Source organism: Misgurnus anguillicaudatus, chromosome 20 (genome assembly GCF_027580225.2).
Source record: "Misgurnus anguillicaudatus chromosome 20, ASM2758022v2, whole genome shotgun sequence".
In the NCBI taxonomy this organism is placed as follows: Eukaryota; Metazoa; Chordata; class Actinopteri; order Cypriniformes; family Cobitidae; genus Misgurnus; species Misgurnus anguillicaudatus.
The window spans coordinates 32,604,116-32,629,001 of NC_073356.2; the positions used below are offsets into that span (position 1 = coordinate 32,604,116).

The 24,886-nt window shown below is 38.6% G+C and overlaps 1 protein-coding gene across 2 annotated transcripts in view; it reads left to right on the forward strand.

Annotated features, from left to right (window-relative positions):
* The first annotated feature begins 763 nt into the window (after positions 1-763).
* pou2f2a (POU class 2 homeobox 2a) overlaps positions 764-24,886 on the forward strand; it is a 61,340-nt gene continuing 37,217 nt past the window's right edge. For both annotated transcript variants that reach the window (XM_073858557.1, XM_073858558.1), the window contains exon 1: positions 764-1,957. In XM_073858557.1, coding sequence (XP_073714658.1) covers positions 1,855-1,957 — 103 coding nt within the window. In that variant the 5' untranslated portion in view covers positions 764-1,854. The remainder of the gene's footprint in view (positions 1,958-24,886) is intronic.

The window sequence follows — 24,886 nt, forward strand, 5'->3', positions numbered from 1 at the left end:
TAATTTTTAATCCAGTCATTAAGCAGTTTCCTAGATTTGTATGATACATTGGCCAATAATTGATCTACATCAAATCTCTTACATCAGATAGATGGGCAAATAGATAGAGAGAGACAGAGAGATTGGGGCGAAAGGAATGGGGAGGGGGGATCAAGCTCTGTGCTTTCGATTTTTCCCGTATTGACTGCGATGTTTAGCGTATAGATTTTTCTATTTAAAAAATCCATGTCGGCAATAATCTGGAGTGTAAGTGCGCGACATAGATTGTAGCTTTATTACTGACAGCATACAATCTGTCGAAGGAAAGAGTAAGAGAAAAGAAGAAAGAAATGTGGGAAAGAAAGAGACATATCCTCACAGAACAGCAATATAGCAAATGAAACTTTTATGAGGTGCCAAAAACAATTTCTAGTGTTGATTTAACCAAACCTGATTACGATATACCGTTGTTATTATAATATGCAACCATAACATGTCAATGGCCGCTTATATTACGTGCACATTTCCTGCAGATATATACCTGCATGTATATGAGGTTATAATCACCTGATGTAAGCCGCTCTGTCAATGTGTAAGCTTATCGATCAGCGGCCCACCGCGATCATCAGAGTCATCATAATGAAGAGTAATCAAGCGATCAATACGCAGGATAGCTCGCCTTATATGGGATTAGTAAAAAGAGGGAGGGGAGGAAAGTGGGGGAGGTATGGATAGATGCAGAGAGGAGGGGGAAAGAGAGAGGAGGCGGGGGTGTATAGCGGCTGCTCCTCTCGTTTCAGTGTTGCTTTCGTACCGGGAGGCGGACAGAGCTCGCGAGCTACCGGGTTTCCCAGATAACGGGACTATCGTGACGGACGCACACACACACACAGACGGATGGTGGTGGGACAGAGCTAACGGGCTGAAATAGTCTCAACGGGTACCGTGTTGTTTTCTTTCGTTCAGTTTTAACATTCCGGATTGTTTATTTATTTATCTATCCATCGATTTATTGCGTTTTAATTAGCGGCTAGTGAGTATACGCGAAGGGGGAGGGGCGTATTCAGCCGCTTCGTAGCTTTACGCTTACGTGATTATTTCTAATATATTAAACGATTATATTATGTGTTTTATAAAAATGCTGCTTGATATGCATGCACTGTGCGTGAGATAAACCACACAGTAGGACAGCTACAAACCAAATATTCTTGTTAAACACTTGTAAACTGTTTTAAAGCAAACCCTGCCAGCATCCGCGAGTCGAGAAGGATAGTTTTTCACTGATGTGAACTGGATTTTGACTCTCGATTTGCTTGAAAAGAAAAACCAAAGTGGACAAGAACGTAGCGCGCGCAAGGCCATTGTGACGTTTACCGTCCGCACACCTGGTCTGGCGCGGGATACGCAAAACACGGGAAACGCAACGAGCATCTGTTATTACGGAAAAAGTCAGCTTTGAATTAAAACCAGACAGTTTATTTTGTCTGCCCAGGTCCATGTATCTTAGCACCGCTACTTTTATCCTATTGTGCAGGTCAGATTAGTGCATTTATTAGCAGAGCAATTGTTTAAACCAACAAACATTTATACTACCACAAAACCATATATCCTGACTATCCGTCTGTGTGTCGGTCCGAGATAGAGCATCCCTTAAAAAAGGCGTGATGATGACAGAAAGGCACATTACCAAAAATGTAAAGAAAGCTTAAGCCATTCTCTTTATAAATTAACCAAAATATACATCGTTACCAAAAAAGAAAACACTCAACCAAAATAGTCTACGTGACCAAAGAAACCAAAGAAGAAGACAAACAGACTGAAGACAAGTGCCAAATCAACGAAACCATAGAAGAAAATCCCAGACGACAGCGGATCATGTTTGTTCCCTTGCCGGTGCCGTTAGTGTTTCAGAGAACCGCTCCTGACTTTAGCGCCTGGCGACTCAAGTCTCCTCTACCGCTGCGCTCCGGTAACTCCGGTAAGAGACCTCACTTGGTTCATGTCGCTAACAGCTTTTCTTCTTTCTGATCAGTGAAAAGAAAAAAAATCTGCGGAGCCATAGCACCTGTTCAGCCATAGCCAACATGTGCACACTCAGTGCAATCCATTAAATATTTTTTAGGTTTGTTAATATCGCAATTTTGTTATTTTCCTGTTTTAAATGTGCCACTTGATGAGTGTATATAGTGTTGAAGGCTGAGTTGAGTTGAAAGATGTCTGGCCATAATTGCCTTGTTTAAATGGTTCGTCTCGGCCTCTTTCGGCTTTTCATCCTTCTGTCTTTCCCGTATCTGCTTCTCCATCTGCCGTCTCTCTCCTCGCAGCCGGTTCAGGGAATATTCATGCTAATTTATCGATTCCGCCGAGATCGATACACGCAGACCGCGGGAAAAAAAACACAGAGCGAGTGCGAATTTACCAAGTTTGAGAATGATGACTGTGAATGTCACTTTATTTCCCATTGTGTTTTAAAATCCAATTTTAAGTGCTTTTGCATTAGGGTTGAATTACTTAATTAATTTCATTTCATTTAAAATTACAGTCATCACAAGTCCAGACTGTGACTTAGGGAAGACTTTAAAATTGCATTGAGATTTTTTGTTTAACTTTATTAAAGTAAAAAGTGTTTTATAAAGACTTACAGTGTTCATGTTGTAAGCTATTACTTATTTACGTACGGAGTAATACATATAAAAAGATGCCTGCTTAATTTATATTAGTTTTGTACTGCTTAATTTTAAATGATTGTGTTGTAATTATTAGTATTATAGTAACAGGTTACGCGTAATACAGCCACAGTTTTACAAAGAGTTTATTATAATTTCCTATTGTTGGCCTTGAAGTAAAAAAACAAAAATGCTCTAACAAAACTAATACTATTTTTTAGTATTTTTTTACTTTTATAAGGAGTGCTCCTAAAGTGCTGCATTAGTGAAGGGGGCAGGGGCGCGCAATGTGTGCGCGCAGCGTCTGGCCTTCAGCGAAGCGGAAATTTTCTACCGGCAGATGGATTAAATGTATGCGAAACTTACATAAAATCTGTCATTTTAAACATGTCAAACACTCAACTACGGAATGTAAATAAGACAAGTACACATAATATTTTGTGTTGCCGAACTCCTGAATAAAACAAGCAATTAAAAAGTATGCAACATACTTTAAGAACTGAGACCATAGAGACTTTAATTATCTACTGGCGCCTAAACGAGCAAAGGGCCAGACGTTAAACTTTCACAATATAATAGGCCCACATGGTGATCCTCTTTCATGAAATGCAAGTAGTGTTAAAATTGGATTGGGCTGCTTGTTTGAAACTGCTTGGGATTTGTCTTTAAGGTCAGAAGGTCTTCTGAATCGAAGGAAAAGAGAAATGTGATTTTTTTTAATTCCTGGTGTTAAATGATAAAGACAGATCAGGTTACTTCGATTCACAAAAGATAAACATTATAGTGAGTATTGTTCATTTCGCAGCATCTTGTTTTTGAACAGGTGCTAATGGTGTTTTCATGTTTGTACTGCAGACGCATCATTGATCATGTGTGTTTTTGTGTTTACAGTTTGCATCACGCTTGTGTGTTTGTTTTGTCTGCTGTGTTTGCGATGATTAGCCTCTTTAATGTCTGGAGATCAAATGGCAACCTCTTTCCATGTTTTATAAAGTCAAATTGTTGTTGTTTAAAATAATTTTAATAAGCTGTTCTCGTGTGTAGGCTGTAGAAAAGCAGGTGTGCTGCTGTAAATGCACATGGATTAAACCTTTCAGCATTGTGATTATATAGCAAGCCTCAAAATGGACACCATGTGTCAGAGCTGACATTAAATGCTGCAGAGGTCAGATTGGCAAGGAGAACAGCCAATAAGAGTCGCTATATTTTCTTGGTAAGGAAAGGCACATTTATGTCTAGTCTTAAAGATGATGGACACTATGAAGGGCATCAGTATAAAGTTTTTATTGTTTTTCCCCCTCTTAATGACAATATATCGGCATAGAACAGCTAAAAAAATTTTGCTCAATGTGAAATAGTATACTTTAAAATACCTCGTCAGGGAAATTTTTATGATTGTCTGCACACTATAGTATATAATGTGTTTAAGGTGTTGAGAAATAAAAAAAATTATGTAGAAATTACAGTATTACTGGGTATTACTGGCAACTAGCTGCCAGTAATGTACTGTAGATTGCACATTTATGTTATTTATACTGGCAACAATTTGTTCAAAGTTAAATGAACATGAAACATTTTCAGTCTTTATCTTCTACAGCAAGTTACTGGCAACCATCTGCATAATTACAGCTAATTTTTTTACAGTGTAATTTTCAAGAAAATTGTTATGTGTTATATTTAGATATGCATAATTTTTTATCCATTAGCATTAATAGGAGTCATACATTAGAGCAAATTAAATACTACAGGCATCACCTGCCCTTAAGACTTGCATATAATTGTTATGCAAATATTTGGTGACATTGCGAAAAAATACTCACTTTTTTTGTTAAACGTTGTTTTGTTAGGTTCTGTAAAGCTTCTGTTGGTAGTAGATAAACCAACATGACAACTGTGGAGACGTTTCCAAACATCTCAGATGACATTTAAAATCTGTGTTAGCTTTTTTTGTAAATAAATAAACTTTTAATAGAATTCAGTTTTAAGGGAATAAAATCAATATAAAGAAAATATGAAATTCAACATTTTCGAATCAAATTATGGTGCTATCTAAAAAAGTATAAAACTGAAGGAGTTAGCTTGCTCGTCTCAGCTTTTTATACCCCAGTTTATGTGTTATCATTATCTTTATTTGTATTTATTTTCATAAAAACATCTTATTTAGCTAAAGGGAATCTGATCAGGCCACTTCGGATGTATTTGTAAGATATTGTTTTCAGGAACGCTCCTATTAGGTCTAGTAGTTCATCACAAAGTTTTTCTTTCTCGCTCTGTGCTGCAGATTGCTTTTATGAAATAACAAGTTTTCGTATTTCTTACACAACAACTATTTCCACGGCCCATTCAGTCCAAACTAGTTTTACTTTGCGACCCAGAAACAGGTGTAAATCCATATAACATGCTGATGTTACAGGAACATTTAGGTGTCTGCTATAGGACTGGCTGAGGTCAAAGGTCAAATTTGATCGGGTCACTCGATAGTTTGTCGCATCCTACGTCGGTCTGCGGATGGTACGCCGTTTCAAATTTACAGTTTGATGCTCCGCAAAGTGTTTTAACCTCAAACAGGTATCGATTAAGGAAGATCAGCCCGGCCGTCCACAGCCTGTGTGTGTGTGCACGCATGTGTGTGCGTGCGTATAGATCGGATTTGAGCGAGAACGCCGGTGAGTCCCAGTGCTAACGTGATTGCGAATGACAAAATGTCCACCCGGGTTTGTTAGGGACATAATGGGGAATCAATAGACACAACAGAGATGTCAATACAACATGCTTTATTGCATTAAACCACCTCTCTGTTCCGCATCCTGACACCTAGCCTTTCCCTCCATGCCTGTGCTCATCTACCAATTCGCCGCTTTTTACAGGAAACGGACATTATATGAAATAATGCCCTTATCGCAGTATATTACATGTGCATTAAAACAAGCACACATACATGCCGGTTCCCTGCTGAGAGGCCACCTTTCCGATCGACGCTGTCTCCATCCCCACCCATCCATCGCTCTATCCCTTTTGAGTATCCATGGAGACATTCATAGGCCATTAAGCAGATGGTAATAAAGGGATGTAGGTAAACACTCTCTCCCCTGTGCGGGCATCACCTCTCGATGGTGGAGACCACCATCAAGACTACTGCAGACTAAATGGACCTCATTCGGGCTCCAATACCCCATATCTGACAGGGCCAAGTGGTTTCGCTGCGCTATAGTGTGTGTTTGCATTACCTGGTGGTGTGTAGGTGAGGACGTTTGCGTAATAATCGCTGGAGGGACAGCGCGCGTCGCACGATTTCTGATAGCTCTTAACGCACTGAGCACTATTACGCTTCGGCCGTCTGAAATGGAATCTAGTGGTCATATTGTGACAGCAGAATCTCTCTCTTTCGCTCTCTACGGACCTTTATCAGACTCATAAACCAAATAACACATTTTCTCTGGTCAATTGTGCTCCGTCTCGGTTTCTATTGGACAAGCAGGTCATGCTAGATCAGAAACATATTGTATGTAATCACATGAGCCTCAATTTTAGATGCTGTAAAGTGTCAATGCGAGTATGCGTTGCATTGTCAGCCCTATCACGCACGTTCTTGTACACTGCCTTTTTCGATGATCTGTTTGTTTTATCTTTAAAGTCAACCTCGGTCATGACAGAGCAACAGTTGTATTTTATACTAGGGTTATCTCGGTTTCCCTATGAGCGTATCATCCTTTCGCATTTTAAGAAGTTTTACCTCACGTTTACAGGTGTTTCCTGTTAAATGTATCTCAATCTTTCTTTCTCTTTCTCTCTCTCTCTCTCTCTCTCTCTCTCTCTCTCTCTCTCTCTCTCTCTCTCTCTCTCTAAATTAAATTAATCCCTGCAAACACGCATGCACCTATAACACGTCATCCAATTATCTTAAAGGGATAGTTCACCCAAAAATGAAAAATTCATCATTTACTCACCCTTGCACTGAAAAAAGAAGATTCATTCAATTTACTTAATTTTTTAAGGTCAGTGGTCACAATCAATTTATTTAAGCTACATTTAAACAAACGTTTTTAGTTTTGTTTTGTTTTTTTATTTTTTTTGTTTAAATGTAGCTTAAATAAATTGATTGCAACCACTTACATTAAAAAAGTAAATTGAATGAATAATTTTTTTCAGTGTATTTTGTTACAAACTTGTATTTTTTGTTTGTTTGTTTTGATTAACACGGAGGAAGATATTTTAAAGAATGTTTGCAACCAAACCGTTCATAAGCCCCATTCACTTCTATAGTATTATTTCTTCCTACTATGGAAGTGAATGGTGCTCATTATCGGTTTGGTTTCAAACAATCCTCAAAATATCTTCCTTCGTGTTAGAACAACATGAAAGTGAGAAAATGATGACAGCATTTTCACTTTTGGGTGAACTATCCCTTTAACGTCGCTCTCTTCATACTGTAGTCCAATTAATGTTTCCCTATCATAGTAAAATGAGCTCTTAACATCAGTGTATGTTGTTGCAAACTTGTATTTTTTGTTTGTTTGTTTTGATTAACACGGAGGAAGATATTTTAAAGAATGTTTGCAAGCAAACCGTTCATAAGCCCCATTTAGTTCTATAGTATTATTTCTTCCTACTATGGAAGTGAATGGTGCTCATGATCGGTTTGGTTTCAAACAATCCTCAAAATATCTTCCTTCGTGTTTATTAGAAAAAAAATTAATACAGCTTTGTAACAACATGAAAGTGAGAAAATGGTGACAGAATTTTCACTTTTGGATGAACTATCCCTTTAACGTCGCTCTTTTCATACTGTAGTCCAATTAATGTTTCCCTATCATAGTAAAATGAGCTCTTAACATCAGTGTATGTTGTTGCAAACTTGTATTTTTTTGTTTGTTTTGATTAACACGTAAGAAGATATTTAAAGAATGTTTGTAACCAAACCGTTCATAAGCCCCATTCACATCAATAGTATTCTTTTTCCTACTATGGAAGTGAATGGGGCTCATGATCGGTTTGGTTACAAACAATCCTCAAAATATCTTACTTCGTGTTCATTAGAAAAAATACAATTTTACAGCTTTGTAACAACATGAAAGTGAGAAAATGATGACAGTTTTGGGTGAACTGTCCCTTTAACGTCGTTCTCTTTATACTGTAGTCCACTTAATGTGTCCCTATCATAGTAAAATGAGTTCTTAAGGTCAGGCTTCACTTATTTTATTATGTGGAAAGAGAGAGGAATCAAGAGCCACATAGATGAGAAACTGTAAGGAGTTGAGTTACTTTGAGCGTTCAAGGTTTGAGAACAAAACAAGTTTGATGAAAAGATCAAGGTATCGTGTACACATTCATATTGACGCATAAAATCCACTTTAACTTTTACTGGTTTTATCTCAAGTCACTTTCACTAATATCTACAACCTCACGTTCGATTGTAAATCCCCCCTTCCTCTTCCTCGAGGGGTCCCAGATTGTTTGGGTGGGTTTTCAGCACCCAGTTTAATTTAATTGAAAGGCTGCATGAAAATGAGCATGCGCATGTATCTCTGTGTGTATATTTGGACCTCAGGGACGGGTTGCCCTTCCTTATGGCCCTGTATAGCGGTTACAGTCGGGTTTAAAGGGAGAAATTTAATATCCCTCCACAATGTATACACAATGAAGGGACAATGGTGCGGAATAAGAGAGAGAGAGGGGTTTCGAGCGGCAGCTTTTAATAAATCTGAGTGCTTTTGCGCTTCAATCTTCTCAAAGTATCCGCATCTTTACCCCCACCCTGATACGTATGCACATAATGTGAACATGTCTCTTTCACACTTTTGACAATGGACGTAGCCAGATGAATGCGTTTCAAGACAATAACACACTCAAGAACATGTATTCATGGCAATGTTGTAAAGAAACATGCTTCATGTACTCTTTTGAACGTATGTAAAAGTAAGAAAATTTCTATGTTATTGCTTTGCACCCATTCATGCGCATCCTTAAGGAATGTTATTACACGAATACACGTTACAATTGTTAGGTGAAGGTACACTTTAAAGTCTTCACACAAGGACGTGTGTCTAAGTACAACATTTAATTTTCTTGCTTTGGTTATACCACGTCCACTTAACATTCCTTTACTCTTATACGAATCCTTTTGATCCGGAAACAAAAGCAATTTACAGTTAAACAAACTGCGTTTTCACATTATCCTCCTTGTTATCTCTTTCCTTCTTTCCTCGCTATAAAAGTCTGCCATCTCTATGAATAATGTAAAGGTGCAACACAACCCAGAACAAAGCGTTACACACAAATTGTATACAGTACATGTGTTGCTGTAGCTTAAGGCTTGAGCATTGCATTAGCAGCGCAAAGGACATGGATTTGATCCCAGGGAACAAACACACATATTTATAAAATGTATATCTTTTACCAAATGCATATATGTAATATTTATCACCTTTGTAAGTCGCTTTGGATAAAAGCATCTGCTAAATGTAAAAGTAAATGCATATGCAGTAATATGTGAATAGTAGTTTACCTTAATGCACAAACAGGCTTGACAAGATGACTAATATACTAACAGCTCCTTCAAGGGATTGAATCCCATGCACACATATATAGGTCAAACTCGGTTATCAAATGTTATACATAGCAAACTATTCATTTACTTTAACTTTGTTTTATGAATACTTCACACCCTGTCTCTTCTCATCCAGCTTTTAAAAGTGAAAAACGTGTATCTAATTTCCTAATAGACTTATTTGCATTCATTCATCTTGTCATATCTGATATGTGCATATATGTATGAATAATAGGTGTTTGTGTATGTTGAGAATAACTGGGTCAGGTGACCCCCCATCACTTTCACTCCTCCTATTGTCTATCTATCTTCCCCGTTCCATATGCAGGATGAATATGGTAAGTATACGTGCCGGTCAGCTGCATAATTCTATAAAGAAATCCTGCGCTGATTACCCAAGAGACTAACCAGGGGAACGGGGCAGTTGGTGTGGGGAGTGGTTTACCTGACAGACCGCCTGGCTAATCCCACAGATAAGATAAATGGCTAGCGTAGCGCTGGACGTAAGTGGACTTGACCTCCGTCGGCACGGCAGCGGCGCATGTTTTAAGATAATGAGGGAGCCGGGACGCGCAACGCCGACTTTTCAGTGTATACGAGAGTAGAGTTGTGTTATCTTTTCCTTGAATCGTAACATGGAGCGACAAAGAAAAATCTTCAGGCGCATTAGTTGCGTATTCAAAGGAGCTTATGTGCATCCGCGGACCTCCGCATCGGCTCCTGAAAGGATGGCACTTGTGAGCACGGGTGTGTATTCAAATTTCTCTTGTTCGAGACCTTGAAAAGAATTTGAATGTCTCAGCCGGTTAAACGTCCTCAAAAGGATGAGTATAAGAAAAGACGCTCTTTTCTGCGTGTGGCTAAAAGAGCTCCCCCCGATTGGAGTGTGCTCACCAGTTGTCCATTCAGTCGTGCACTCTGACCCCTCTCGCCTCCCTTTGTCTGCCCGTGAGGGGCAGTGGGGGTTGACAAGTTGACCCCTGACCCTCGCCTCGGCTCTGCCCCTCTTTCGTCCCTCTCCTGTGCCCCGTCCAGCATCCATCTACTCATCTGCCCCCCTCCATCTCATCATGTCTTTGTAAAGCGTCGTTCTCTTATCGACTCACTTGCTGTCTCAAGTTCAAGGCCTTGCTCGGGTGAGCGTTGAGACAGGAGTGAGGTAACCTTGTACAGAACTTAATTTTCACCAAGTGCATGAATTGCAATCGTTTAAATAGGACTGCAATATATACAGAAATTAATTAAATAATGCACATTAGCATACCGCAATACATATATCGCAATAGTTTACAATAACTGAATGATTTTACTATTTCAAAAAGTTATGTATAGTCCCAGTTTTAGGTTGATGCAGATAGCAGAAAGAGATGTGAAACAGAGTGACGCTTTCTTTTTTCAGAATGTAAAACATTTTTTTTTATTTTTTAAATATATTTGATCATTATTTAAACTGATTTTACAAACTTAAAGGGACACTGCACTTTTTTGAAAATATGCTCATTTTCAGTTCCCCTAGAGTTAAACATTTGATTTTTACCGTTTTGGAATCCATTCAGCTGATCTCTGGGTCTGGCGCTACCACTTTTAGCATAGCTTAGCATAATCCATTGAATCTGATTAGTCCATTAGCATCGCGCCTAAAAATAAATAAAGAGTTTGGATATTTTTCCTATTTAAAACTGGACTCTTCTGTAGTTACATCGTGTACTAAGACCGGCAGAAAATTAAAAGTTGCGATTTTCTAGGCAGATATGACTAGGAACTATACTCTCATTCTGGCGTAATAATCAAGGACTTTGCTGCCGTAACATGGCTGCAGGAGGCGTAATGATATTACCCAGCAGCTGAAAATAGCTCCCTTAGTATCTTTCAATAGCAGGGGACTACTTTCGGGCACTACGTAATATCATTGCGTCTCCTGCAGCCATGTTACAGCAGCAAAGTCCTTGATTATTAGCCTAAATGAGAGTATAGTTCCTAGTCATATCTGCCTAGAAAATCACAACTTTTAATTTTCCGTCGCCCTTAGTAGTACACGATGTAACTACAGAAGTCAAGTTTTAAATAGAAAAAATATCGAAACCATTTGGTGACTTTTTAGGCGTGATGCTAATGCATTTTTTGTGGAGTGTCCCTTTAAAGCATTATTTTATCGCTTATCCTATATCGCATCATTTAGTATTTTATCACACATCAATATCATGCAACCCTATGTCCAAATTTGCTTAAAGTCCATTTGCAGTATGAACATTTATTAAAGGAATCAATTATAAACATTGTTGCCTATTTTAAACTACGATAAAAAAGTACCCTGATTTTAAGATGTGGCTGCTGTACTGATTTTACATTGGCTATCAAGTGTTGACATAGCCCAGTGCCAAATGTGTTTATTGTAGAGAAATAGACTAATAGTACTCATATTTATACCAGTATTAGTAGTATTATCAATAACTCTATTTCTTTTATATTCCTAAAACTTGTTTGTTCTCATCGCAAATATTTTTAGGGTTCTGTGAAAAGGAGTTGTCAGGCTGGCATCTGCCTAATTTGGCCAATAAGTAACAAATGAATTTGCCCCAAAAATTGTATAGTTTGAATAAACAGCCTTTTTATCAAATCAAAGGATATACATTCAATTTTCCATCAAATTCCACAAAATCTATTTTGCAATGTTAACTATACAGAGTTGTTGCATGTTATTGTTTGGGTCGGCATTCATCATCATAATTGAAAGAATTTCAATTTTTTTCAATTTTTGAATTCATCACATTGAACGTGAGTGTATTTAACTGTTCGAATGAATACAAAAGTATTGAAATCTCTTGCAAGCTTAATCAAAAGCAAAAACCAATAACAGCAAAACTGAATGAACCGCAAAATACAGTACAGGCAATTCAGTAAATACCGCAATCTACAAACGTGACCTTTTACATTAACGATGTCCAGGCTCTGACAAACATGCCAAAGAAATGCGTCTTTCTGAAGAGACTCAAATACATCCATTACACACTCGCACACAAGGGTCATTATTACCGTTTCTGCAGACATGCATTCACATACATTGCCTCCGTTTGATTCAATACGGTACGAGAGGTGGAGGTGAACAGCATGAATTGCTGAATGGCAATGAAACGTGCGTAAAAGGAGAGGGAAATTAATTGAGAAATATTTAGGCATGTGACCCGTGTTTTTGTGTGAATGTGATTTTTGTGTTGGTATAATTGACTGATTATTAGAGTGGCTTCATGGTTGATGGTCGAAACTAGAAAAGAAAGAAGAAAGGATGCATAGACGGTGATAAAAAGAGTACGATTAAATTTGTTGTATTTTGAAGCAGGGAGGTTCTTAATGTGTAGAGTTGTAAAGAAGACAGAAAGATCTCAAGGTCATGCAACGTTTTTAAAGTATTTAAATCTACAGGATAGATCACAACCTCTGAAACACCAACTTTGTCGCCTGTTTGTATTAAATGCAATTAATTAAAAAGTATACAAAAATTTGATGGCTTTGACTAGCTTTAGAGTTTTTAATATTTCTGTAAAACTACACTAAAACATAAGAATTAGATCGACTGACCATGGATAAAAATAACAGTGTATTGTGTCACCATGAAAGGAAATAAAACACTTCACTCTGCACATGCACAATTTGTAGGTACAGTTTTAAAAACACACACACAAACACAGAGAGACACACACTTACACACACACATCAACTGCGCTTTCTGTCCTAAAAGCCCCTTTTTACTCCCTCAATTTTGTCCATTTCTCGTCCATCCTCTCTGCTTTTATATTGGAAGTCGGTACGACAAAACACTAAAAAAATAACAAAAAAGATGTGCCTGTACGAATTATAAACCTCGCCCCATACGTTTCACCTTGAAGATATTCCACAGTTCTTTTTAACCCATCGGAAATTGCATTTCAAAGACAGCAATTATTTGTATCGGTGCACTTATTGTTAAATTGGAGTATGCGGTCTTGCGCTATAGCTATACAACTGTCGAAATGGTACATTGCGTGTCATTTTTCACTGCTGGAATTATTAAAACATTTGTCACACTGACGGAGTGCTCTGAGACGCTTCTATCTATCTGTGTTGTGCTTTATGTTATTTCAGCAACATACATGTTGCAATGAGCGTACGGTCATTAGCAGAGAGCACACATGTTTAAGAGTGTAAACACAGTACATCATTTCTATAGTGAATATAGTTAGAGAAGCAGTATTTAATGAGTGTCCTTAAAGAGTAGTTCACAAAAAAATTACAATTTTAATAACTTAACAAAATGTTTTCTCTCACAAATGTATCAGTTCACTTCAGAAAACCCTCAAATCAATGCAGATTGTGTTCAGCTTAAGAAAGAAAACCATTACAGAATTGTTATTTTCTTGTGAACTATTTTTCTTTTAAGTACAATTGATGGCTAATGAAGTTATTGTGTAACCTATAGCCTGTTGTGTATGCTATTATTAAGTACACAAATACTGTAATATTGTCAATTTTTGTACTAATGTTATAGTATTAAATTATAGCTACCTGTTGCGATTTTTAAGCTGTTAAAGGATTAGTCAATTTTCTTAAAAAATCCAGATAATTTACTCACCACCATGTCACCCAAAATGTTGATGTCTTTCTTTGTTCGGTCGAGAGGAAGTTGTGTTTTTTGAGGAAAGCATTCCGGGATTTTTTTTTTCATTTTAATGGAGTTTAATGGACCCCAACACTTAATAGTTGTAATGCAGTTTAAAATTGCAGTTTCAAAGGACTCTAAATGATCTCAAATGAGGCATAAGAGTCTTATCTAGTGAAACAATTGTCATTTTTGGCAAGAAAAATGAAAAATATGCACTTTTAAACCACAATTTCTCGTCTTCCTCCGGTCATGTGAGGCGCCAGCGCGACCTAACGTAATACATCATCACGTCAAGGGGTCACGGATGACGTATGCGAAACTACGCCCCAGTGTTTACAAGTGTGGAGAAAGAGGACCATTCCGACTTTGTTGTATGTCGAATGATACTAATTAATATCTTTGTGTCAGTTTATTGTTTAAAATGGTCTGCAAATGTGCGTTTTTATATATGTATCACGTGACCTTTCCACGGCATTACGCAATTACGTGAGGTCGCGCTGGCTCGTCTCCCAGCCTGAGGTTTAAAAGTACATATTTTTTTCTTGCCAAAAATGACAATCGTTTCGCTAGATAAGACCCTTTTGCCTGGTTTGAGATCGTTTGAAGGCTACATTTTTTCAAAGAGTCCTTTAAAACTGCAATTTTAAACTGCACTACAACTAATAAGTGTTGGGGTCCACCAAAGTCCATCAAAACGAGAAAAATCCTGGAATGTTTTCCCCAAAAAACATAATTTCTTCTCGACCGAACAAACAAAGACATCAACATTCTGGATGACATGGTGGTGAGTAAATTATCTGAATTTCTTTTTAAAGAAAATGGACTAATCCTTTAAAATATAATTTTAAGTGCAATAATACTGCATACAAGTAAAAACATGAAACTTACAAGTCTTTATACGGGCCCACTTAAATTTTCATATGAAATGAGAAGATGTGATATTCCTTGTGAAGTTGTTGAAGTGTAAAGTAACTTTTAGTAAAAATGGTTAATTAACATACATTGGCATGATATTAAACAAGACGCCGAATTAGTATATGTAATAAATACAAGTTATAAGTGAATGTTATTAATAGAAGAGGGTCTTATTGTATTGATGAAAGTCGTTGTGCATTTCCGTCTGTTTTGAATCCGAAATGAGAAGGCTAGTTAACAGGAAGGGGGGAGGTGAGCGTCCAGGGTTCGGAAATGAGAAATGACCCAACGCCACACCACCAACCCCTCCACCTCTCCCCTCTGTGCCTGTCCCATCCCCCTCTCCTTTATTCTTCCCCCAGGAAAGAACGAAGAAGGAGAGATGGGTGAGGAGAAGAAGGGGTGGAAAAGGTGGATGGGGGAGAGAGAGAGAGAGAGACAGAAAGCATTAAAATTCATGGCCTTTTTTATTTTCCCCACTGAAAATCAATACTGTCTACTATGGATGAGGTGAACAGTGGACAACAGTGGTTGTGGGTAGAGAAGGATGGGGGGATAGATGGATGGATCTTGGGGTTGGGGGGGTTGTTGTTCATTAAGTGTAAGCTGCAGTGATGGGGACCCTCAGTAGGGACCGGAGCAAAGGCTATTGTCCAAATGGCCTGGGAAAGAGGACGCAGAGACAGACGTGTGTGTCCGGTAAGGCCGGTACATATGGAAAGCACACACGTACTGGCAGACCTCACCATTAACAACGTTCCCTTACTAAAATGTACTGTGGTGATCCTATGACAAGCATCTCCTTACCACCTACCTGCATAGCTGAACTAGAATATTGATTTGGAAAAACTTTACATTTACATTTTTTGGCCGATGCCTTTATCCAACGTGACTTCAAAGCTATACATTTTATCAGTATGTATGTTCACTGGGATCGAACCCACAACATTTTGCATTGCTAACACAACACTCAGTTGAGCTAAAGGAACAGTTATCACTTGTATAGTCCATTTCCAAAAATGTTTGTTTACAGATTGGCCAATCAGAGTCGAGTAATCCATATTTTGTCTTGTGTAGCTCCTGACAGACAGCTTGTTCACACTCGGCAGCGCTCTAGTTTCTCACCTCGGCCTGGAAACATATTCACCTCTCACACTTGCTCCCCAGGACACCAGGAAGCCCATTACCATTGTGCATACATGTATGTCCGAACGCACACACGCCCACCCGTGTACAGTATATATGGGGATATATGTGCTCTGTGGGGTCCCAGCTCACTGTGCATTTACAGATCTTGTGAGGTCGGTTACTATGGGGATACGTGTAGAGGTGTATGCCCCAGCTTTTTTTCCAGACGTGAGTAAAAGAATCATAAATAATGAAAAGGAAACAGCATTAAAATGCAAAGGCTGAGGCGTAGACATGTGGCTCGTATCGACATTTGTGAATTCTGAGATCCACAGACTGTGGAGTTTCTATCTTAAACATGCGGTGCCTGAAAGGGGCCAAACGTAACCATATTTCTACAATGATAATGATAAGTTGTCGCATAATAGGTACGCCAAAGATTTTTTTTTTTTAACTTTACAAAAACTCCAGTGCCTCATGTTTTATTCAACTGATGTTTTTGATGCAATGCTTTTCGCAAATTGCTGAGTAAAGGGCTCGTTATAGTTGTGCGTAGGTCCTACGGCGTAAACATGACGGCGTAGGTTCCGAATTTATACTTTTGTGTCATCGTCCGCATCGATGTGCAAACACATGCGCAGACCGCTAGTTGGCAGTGTTCACACATGTAACCACAGTAGGAGCACGACCGTCAATGAAGAAGCAGCTTGGCAAGTTAACCCACAAACGAAGAAGAAACAGCAACTTGTTGTGTATGATTTGAGAAGACCAGCAGTGATGGAAGTAAATAAACAGTGACTTTTGTTGCAGTTTTAGTTTAATCACTCCTCAACTTGACTCATCTTTGTTTTCACCGTCGCAAACGGAAATACCCATGACGCAATTTTTTTACCTGATGGGAGGGATTCTGATGCACCAATCACAGCGCTTGGGGTCCGCGTAGAACTGACGCGCTGTTAAAAATTTTGCGAGGTGCACGTCAGGTCACGCAGAGCTACGCACAGGCTACGGATAACCTACAGTGTAGAGCTTACGCACGACTATAAATCAGGCTTAAGTAGTTAAAAGTACATTGCGTAAATTATTATTAATGGATAAAGTCTTTAGTTATTTGTCTAGCTTTACATTTATGCATTTCGTAGATGCTTTTACCCAAAGCGACTTACAGTGCATTCAAAGTATAAATTTTATTAATATGTGTGTTCGGAATCGAACCTGCAATGAATTTAAACCGATGCAAACGTAGAACCAAATAGCTATTAGCAAATATTCCGTTCTACAAATCTGTTTCACTGCTAACTTCGAAATTGAATCACAATTATTAAAACCGCTTTTAATGTTCTGCTTTTGTCACGTCACTCACTTCCAGTGTAGATGGGGCGTTATGGACTTTTAGATGACAGAAAGAGGTCTGAATTGCGCAGTGAATCACATTTTAAGTGGCCTTCTTTATATCTAAGATTACACACGAAGGTGGACGGCACGAATATAGGCCTGAACTACAGATAGAGGTTGTAGTGCATTTCATGCTCACAGGTGAGGGCGAATGTGTATGTGTGTATAGGTGTGTGCGTGAACGCGGACCCTTTGAAGTGGAAATGGCCCCTGGTTGGCAGTAGGCCAGTGCATCAATAAAGCCAACTGGAGTTTGAGAGCCAGTGAGAGGCATTTAAGTTCCATTTCTCCCAGGCCTTACAGCTCAGGAAAGACCCTTTCTCTCTCTCTTTCTCTCTCTCCATCTCTTTCTCTCTCGTTTCTCTTTCACACACACACACACACACACAGTCGCAAAAAGAGAGAGTAATCAGGCCAGAGTTGTGCTCTACAATGTTCGAGTGTGCCATAATTGAATATGTGTGCCCAGGTGTTTATGTGTGTGTGATTGGTTGCTGATTTTGAAGTGGCTTGTTAGACACACTAGCACAGTAGGGTTGACTTTCAAGTTTAATCAGGAGAGATGTGTTTGTGTGCAGGACACAACTTCGCAGAGAGACACAAACACACATTGGTTTTCACTGATAATCTGGCTTCACATTGTCACTAATAGGCACAGTGTGCACACATGCATCTTACTTTGTCCATCTGTTTCAATTATAGAGATTTGCAAGTTACCCACACAGTATAATGGGCATAATGCTTGTACTTTTAGCATATTTAAGCTTTTAAAAATCAAAACAAGTTTTAAAAAGTATATTTTACGTATCCAAATGATAGTGTCTTTACTGTTTAACTTTATGGAAATTTTTATGTTTTGAGGCTTGTATCTATTTTAAGTGTCGATAGCGAAATTTGAGAGATGGCAGGAAACCAGAAGAAAAAAAAGCCTACAGATGAGATCTCTTATTTAAATTATTTCTTCTAGATGTCATTGAGATTAAACTTAGAGGAAATGGACAATTTTGCTCAAATCTTCTGCTTCTTAGATATTTCTCACAAAAAAAAAACACCCAGGAGAATGTTTCAGAAAAGATCTTAACATCACAAATTCAGATTTGCCGTCTTTTTTGCGATTAAAAGTCAATATTATTTTAAATGTCAAAATTAACTAAAACATTTGTCTTTAAAATGTATTTTATCTATACAATCTACATAAATTGTACAGTACCATGCAGTGTTTCCCATACATTGATTTATTTGTGGTGGCCCACCACAGAATCAACACTGGCCCCCACAAATAGAATTTTCATGATTCCCATTTACATTTTTATTTCACTACTTAAAACAGCTTAATTCGGCTTAAAATATAATTTGATATATAATACAAATCAAATACAGATACAGATCAAAGAGTAGAAGTGAAACATATTTCAGGTGCCAACACTAGATCAAAGCAAACACGACATGATGACGTCACATATATGCTAATTAGCGGGTGACGTCATCACCACCACAGTCTCTCAAAATCCTGTGGGAAACACTGCCATACTTTTAATATATTCTAACAATTGTCACAAACATGGCACATCTCCTAAATCAGTGTTTCTCAACCCTGCTCCTCAAGGACCCCCTGCCAGAAAGTTTTAGATGTCTGCTTATTTAAAACACTTGAACCAACTCATCAGCCTGCTTCCAGAATGTATCCCTAACAAGCTAATGAATTAAATCAGGTGTGTTATTTAAGGAGACATCTAAAACATTGTGGAAGGGGGTCCTTGAGGACCAGGATTGAGAAACCATGGCATCCATGGATTGAGAGGCCATGGCATCTACCTTAGTTGGTTAATTTTATGAAGTTTTTGTAACTCAAAACTTTGAAACATATATTTTTTTAAATATTTTATATTTGCACAAAGATAGAATAAGACCCCAACTTTCCATAATGTTTTTACTACTTAGTTTTAACACTATAACAACAAATACTGGAACTGTTTTACTCAAGTTTACTGCCACTAAACGAAAAACTCTCATATCTTTGTATTTCCAAACGGCGCATCACCATAGCACTTTCTGTCCCTTTTACTTCGAACAACTGTTGCATCACTCAGCTGTTTTTTTTCTGCCAACTCACAACCTATTTGCAGTTCCCCCACAAAACACGCAGCCGTCTGCTCTTTCTTTCTCTTTCTCTCTCTCCCTCTCTTTCTCTCTATTGATCTAGTCATAGTTTTCTGTCTTCAGTGTGCTGGCTGGCTGGCTTTAATCAATACAGATAATTGTCTGCTTTCTCCCGATGCCAAACAGTCTGTGTTTTTCTCAATGAATCCAGGTCTTCCCCCAACTTGCACACATACACACGCAGGGAGCCCACCTACCCGGGATTCCCTCCATTAATGATGGGAGATAACCTGCTTTCCTTACCGATTTTTCCTCCCCCCCACCCGCTCCCCCTCTCATCGATTGCCGTGAGATATTGCTCCACGTGCCGCTCTCTCAGTGTAAACATGGCGAGCACGTGGTGTCGGAGCTACACGCCCATAAACGAATACGGAAAGCGCATTATGCAAAGCGCCATGTTTATGAAACGCCTGTGTGTTTAGATGTTTTGTTCCTCAGCATGCGTTGCTGATATACTGATATCCCTTTAACTACCTTAACTAGCAAGCCAGACTTAGACAATCAGCTTTATCAGCAAGACCTTGCTGGTCACCCAACTTTACTTTGAAAGTTTTGCTGGTGGTCCACCAGGGAGGCCAGCATCACACCTGTACATACTTAAACTTTATATCTTTTTACTTGTTTAAATAGCTTACAGGTTACCAACTATACAGGTTACTTTCATACTACACTTCACTATAGAAGAATGTACTAACTACACTCTTAGAAAGGATGTGTTAATTTTTTACACATCTTTGTGCGTTAAGCTTTTAACACATTATGTGTAATTTTAACACATTATGTGTCATTTTGTGTTGATTTTGTGTTAAACACAAGTAGGGATGCACGATATATCGGCCGACATATCGTTATCGGCCGATAACTGCTTATGTTTAATATTATCGAATGAAAGCCGATAAATGATGGATTATTTTGGTTTGTTGAACCACTTCACTTGCTCATTGCTGGCCATGTGGAGTTTTGATTGGTGCTTTTTGTGACATAGCACGAAGATGACACGTGTTGCGGGCTTAAGAAGAGTATGCTAGTCTAGCGCAAAGACAAGATGTCCGCGGTTTGGGAGTTTTTCATTGTGAAAATAATATGAATATTTATCGGCCTATATATATCGGTTATCGGCCCCCAAATATAAAGAGTTATCGGTTATCTGTATCGGCCAAAATTTTCCATATCGGTGCATCCCTAAACACAAGTTGTGATAAAAGTAACACAAAATGTGTTGTTTCAAAATAACACAGTGATGGGTGGATTCTGGGACAACATATTTAGTGTGTTGATTTTAACACATTCATTCTAAGAGTGTACAACATAATAAAAAATAAAGTGTTAAATATGATCTGAATCTGGCATTGACCTTGGCAAACTTTTTTTGTAGACTGTTGGGCATCCTGACAGCAAAAACAATTTTACATGGTCAATCTGAAAAGTTATAGGGAAAGTTATAGACTTACTTATTTCTTACAAATGTTTTCCCTGCCATACCATAAAAAACAGATGGTAAACATTGCAGGTCAGTAAAAGTGTCAAGGTTTTCCTGCAGTTTTCCAATAGCACCATTGCTTGACATATTGTCAGGCAAGAGACAGTAAAGCATTAGTTACATATGAAGGGCTTATCCACCTACCAAGCTTTTTTGTTCGGTGTCACTTCACAGGACTAAGACGGTTTGAATGCCAAATAAGCCACATAAGAACTGAGTCTGAATTACTTTCAAAAATTTGATCAAAAATGCATTGAGCATCATTAATAAGAAACTGAAAAATCAATTTCTTCCTTAGGTTTATATAAGATGGTTATGTTATACTTAATAGCATTCATATGTTAAATCAATACTGAGTCTATTTGCTTTCTTAATAAATGCGCCTGGTCTTGTGAATGATTCATCAATGCATGCTGTTTTGAAGGAAAAATGTGTGTTTTCATAATCTGTCATCAAAAGATTGTTCTTCGTCTCTGAGATGAACTTAATGAACTTTTTGTAACTTCGGCTGCGTCAGCATGGAAAATTTGTTAACCAATATTATCAGAGCGGAGCTTGTTTCATTGCCACCCAAATGAAATAAGTGACCTGGTTTGTGAAATCTAAGATTAAATTTTAAATGTAATTATGAGATTCATCACTGATTTCATGATATTTGACATTAAAGATATCAAAGATTTTATTTTCACTTAATATTCTTTACATTATGTAGAATGATTTTATGTAGAAAACAGTCAAATTACTTTAGCTGTAGTGTATGCATATTGTATGCACACTGTCTATGAAATGGCAATATGGTCAAAAAATAAATAAAATGTAAAGTCCTGCCTAACATCGTTTCCTTGCTAAATTTGATGTTTTACCTAAAAGCACTTTACATTTTGTACACTAAAAGCATTACCTGTTGTGCATTAATGTCTTAACTGTCATTTACTATGTTATTTCCTTAATACTGTTGGCTTAGTGATATTAGTTTTTCCTCTAATCATTAGTCAGCGGTCCAGTGTCCAGTATCGCCCTACTAGAGATTCAGCCATTTTGTGCGTCTGATTTTTTTGCTGGTGCAATGAGAACATGGCCTGATCCAATTTGTGTTGGTCACCAGTGTGAAATGGCGGTCGACCAGGGGACTGGCGCTCTCCAAAGCCTCTCAGCTCTCTTCCTTTTCTTGTCTATCTCTCTTTCGCTCACTCTTTCCCTCTTTCTCTCAGCTGGTGATGTGCCATTCATTCGACACCTTACTAGCTCTGGTAACTGGCAAAACCACAGCGCCTCAATCCAGAGAAAGTCTATATAAGCTCATATTTATACATTTGCACACACACAAGCACTAAAGAATATACACTCTTTTTATCGTTTAGTATTCTTCTTTCTATTCTTATAACTTATATCAGCTCCTACTGTAACTTTGATTATACATTTATTTAAGATTGCTAATAAATGCATATTAATGAGTGAGCCAGATTGTTATTACTTTTTATTTTTAAATAATTTATGGCTTAAGAAATTTTAGTACAGGATGCATAGTTTTGCATACTAAAGAGTATCTTTGGTATACGACTTTATTAATTAAATACGCTTTATACATTCATATGACATATATTTAACTACAAAGCCAATGAGATTCAGCCCTGTTTATAAATGTGATTTATAAATAAATAAACTTAAAGACAATAAGATGCATAAGAGACAGAATTGAAGTGACTTCACCAAGTACTTTAAAACTACAATGAACCAAGAGAGAGAGAGAGAGAGAGAGAGAGAGAGAGACACACACTCTATTTTCAGCATCTTTAACTCAAAAACATATCTTGCCATTTCCCCTTCAAATACACACATTCACTGTGATTTTGGCAAAATTGCCATGCTTGACGACCATATTGCCAACGACATAGCAACAAAGAGAAAGCAATGGATGGGGGTGTGTGTTGGGGGCTGTTTGTGTGTGTCATTTGGTGAGTGAACATAAGTGGCTCTGAGGCGGTAGAAAGGTAGGCTGATGGAGAGGGCGAGGTAAAATTAGACAGGAGAGTGGCCACCTTTTTGTGCAGGCAGAGCTTCGGACAGCCTCTGAGCAGAAATGCAACCATGAACCTCGTGAGTGTGAGCAACACGATTCAAAATGGAGTTTTGTTAAATAACCAAGCAGAAACCACTGAGATAAGCTCAGGTGCTGTGGCCGAAATGGACAGCACATAGTAGTACAGAAAGATAGAAAGAAGAGGTTTAATGCACCCAAGGGAACCATGGGCGAAAAACCTTGCCCAAGGGCACAAGCTAGAGCACAGGGGGCCTTCATCCATCTAACTATCTCTCTTTTTTCCTCCCTTCATTCTTTTGGAAGAATTGTCTTCATTTACACCCACCCTAATGTTACGGTGCTGCTAGCATCGCTATGCTAGCTGCGGCGAGCATAGCTACCTAACAAAACGCTCTTGATTCCATAGAGGGAGGAAAATGCGTGTATCTGTTTCGATTGATCTCTCTTTTATTGTGTAGTGGCATAAGGTTTGTCTCCTCCGTTCATAGAAACGCTGACATTTGTTGAGCCTACATCAAAAATAATGTTTAACAAGGTAAAAAATGACCAGGAAATGAAGAAATCAGGTTGAAGACAAGGGAATAGCAGATCTGTAAGTTTGTGTGTATTCGTCCGTGTTTGAATTGCGAGGCCCGTTGTTGATTCGACTCCCAGCCGCACTTGTGTATGAAGTGGTTGGGTAAATATAACGCAGCCGTCTTCGTCAGCTCTCAAAACAGATTCTGTGGATTTAAATCCCTGAGTGTATCAACCACAAAAGAAAGTGCATGTGCTTGTGTATGAGCGAAAGTAGAAAAATAAGAGAAAAGAACGGAAGAAGGGGGGCAGGCGGCATTGCAAAAGTGCCTCCAATGTGCGTGGCTCTGAGCTCCCTCCGAGTGGAGCCCCGATCGATACCAACTCGGAGCAATAAAGCTTTCTCCCTGTCATCTCCACAGAATACAAAGCAGAATGGGGGAGAGAAGGGGGGGTGCTGGTGGAGGGGGGATTGAGGGGTGAAAAGCTGTTCCGCTAGCCAGACCAATTTCCTAACCCTCCCTTCTCTTCTCCCTCCACCTTTTTAGCCCTCCAACTACTACTATGTACACCAGCTTTTCTCTCTCATTCCCCGCTTTCTTCTCCAGACTTCTCCCCATCTACAGTGAGCCCAAGTGTTGTGTCTGGTTATATTATTAATAGTGTTTGAATAAATAAACTTAATAATTCATCGCAGCAGTTTTACACAGATTGATAGCAGGTGAAAGACCCAGAGAAATGAAAGAGGGGTGCCGAGGGATGGGGCATCGGGTTCGAACAGGGGAATGCCGAGACGGACCAGGTTTAAGGTCGTAGCCTCAGAAACCGAGGCAGGCAGGGGAAAGAGTGAACGCAGAAGGCGGAAGAAAAAGGGGGAAAATATAGGTGAGAAAGAAAGGCGAAGAGGAAGAGGTCAAATAAGTGTTCTCTTTAATTGAGAGCCAATTTAAGTCCAGTGCAATCGATAAACCTATACACCAAGCAATCTACCGTCCCCCATAACACATACATCATGCTGTTTAGTTGCTTAGTAGATTCTGTCACGGACAGACACTGTCCTCGGCCCCCAGATGGGATTTGTGGACACATTAGATTGGCTCGGCTTCGGTGCTTACTGAACTTGGACTTGTGTGCATTTGCGCCGGAATTAATTTCGTTTTAAATTCACATTTTTTTTGTACTTCAAAAGGATTGACAGGACGCTGTCATAATTATATCTCTCTCTATGGCTGATCCCCTCCATTCTCCTCGGATCTGCTGTTATCCTTTATTAGGAGACAGCTGTGTAAATCTTTCTTGCCTTCTCTTGTCATTCCCCTTTTATTGTACAATCAAAACGCGTCCGTTTCCTTCCTCATCCTCTCTTTGTCTTTCCGCACTTTTTCCTGCATTTTTGACTAATATCCTTCCAGGCACTCATCCT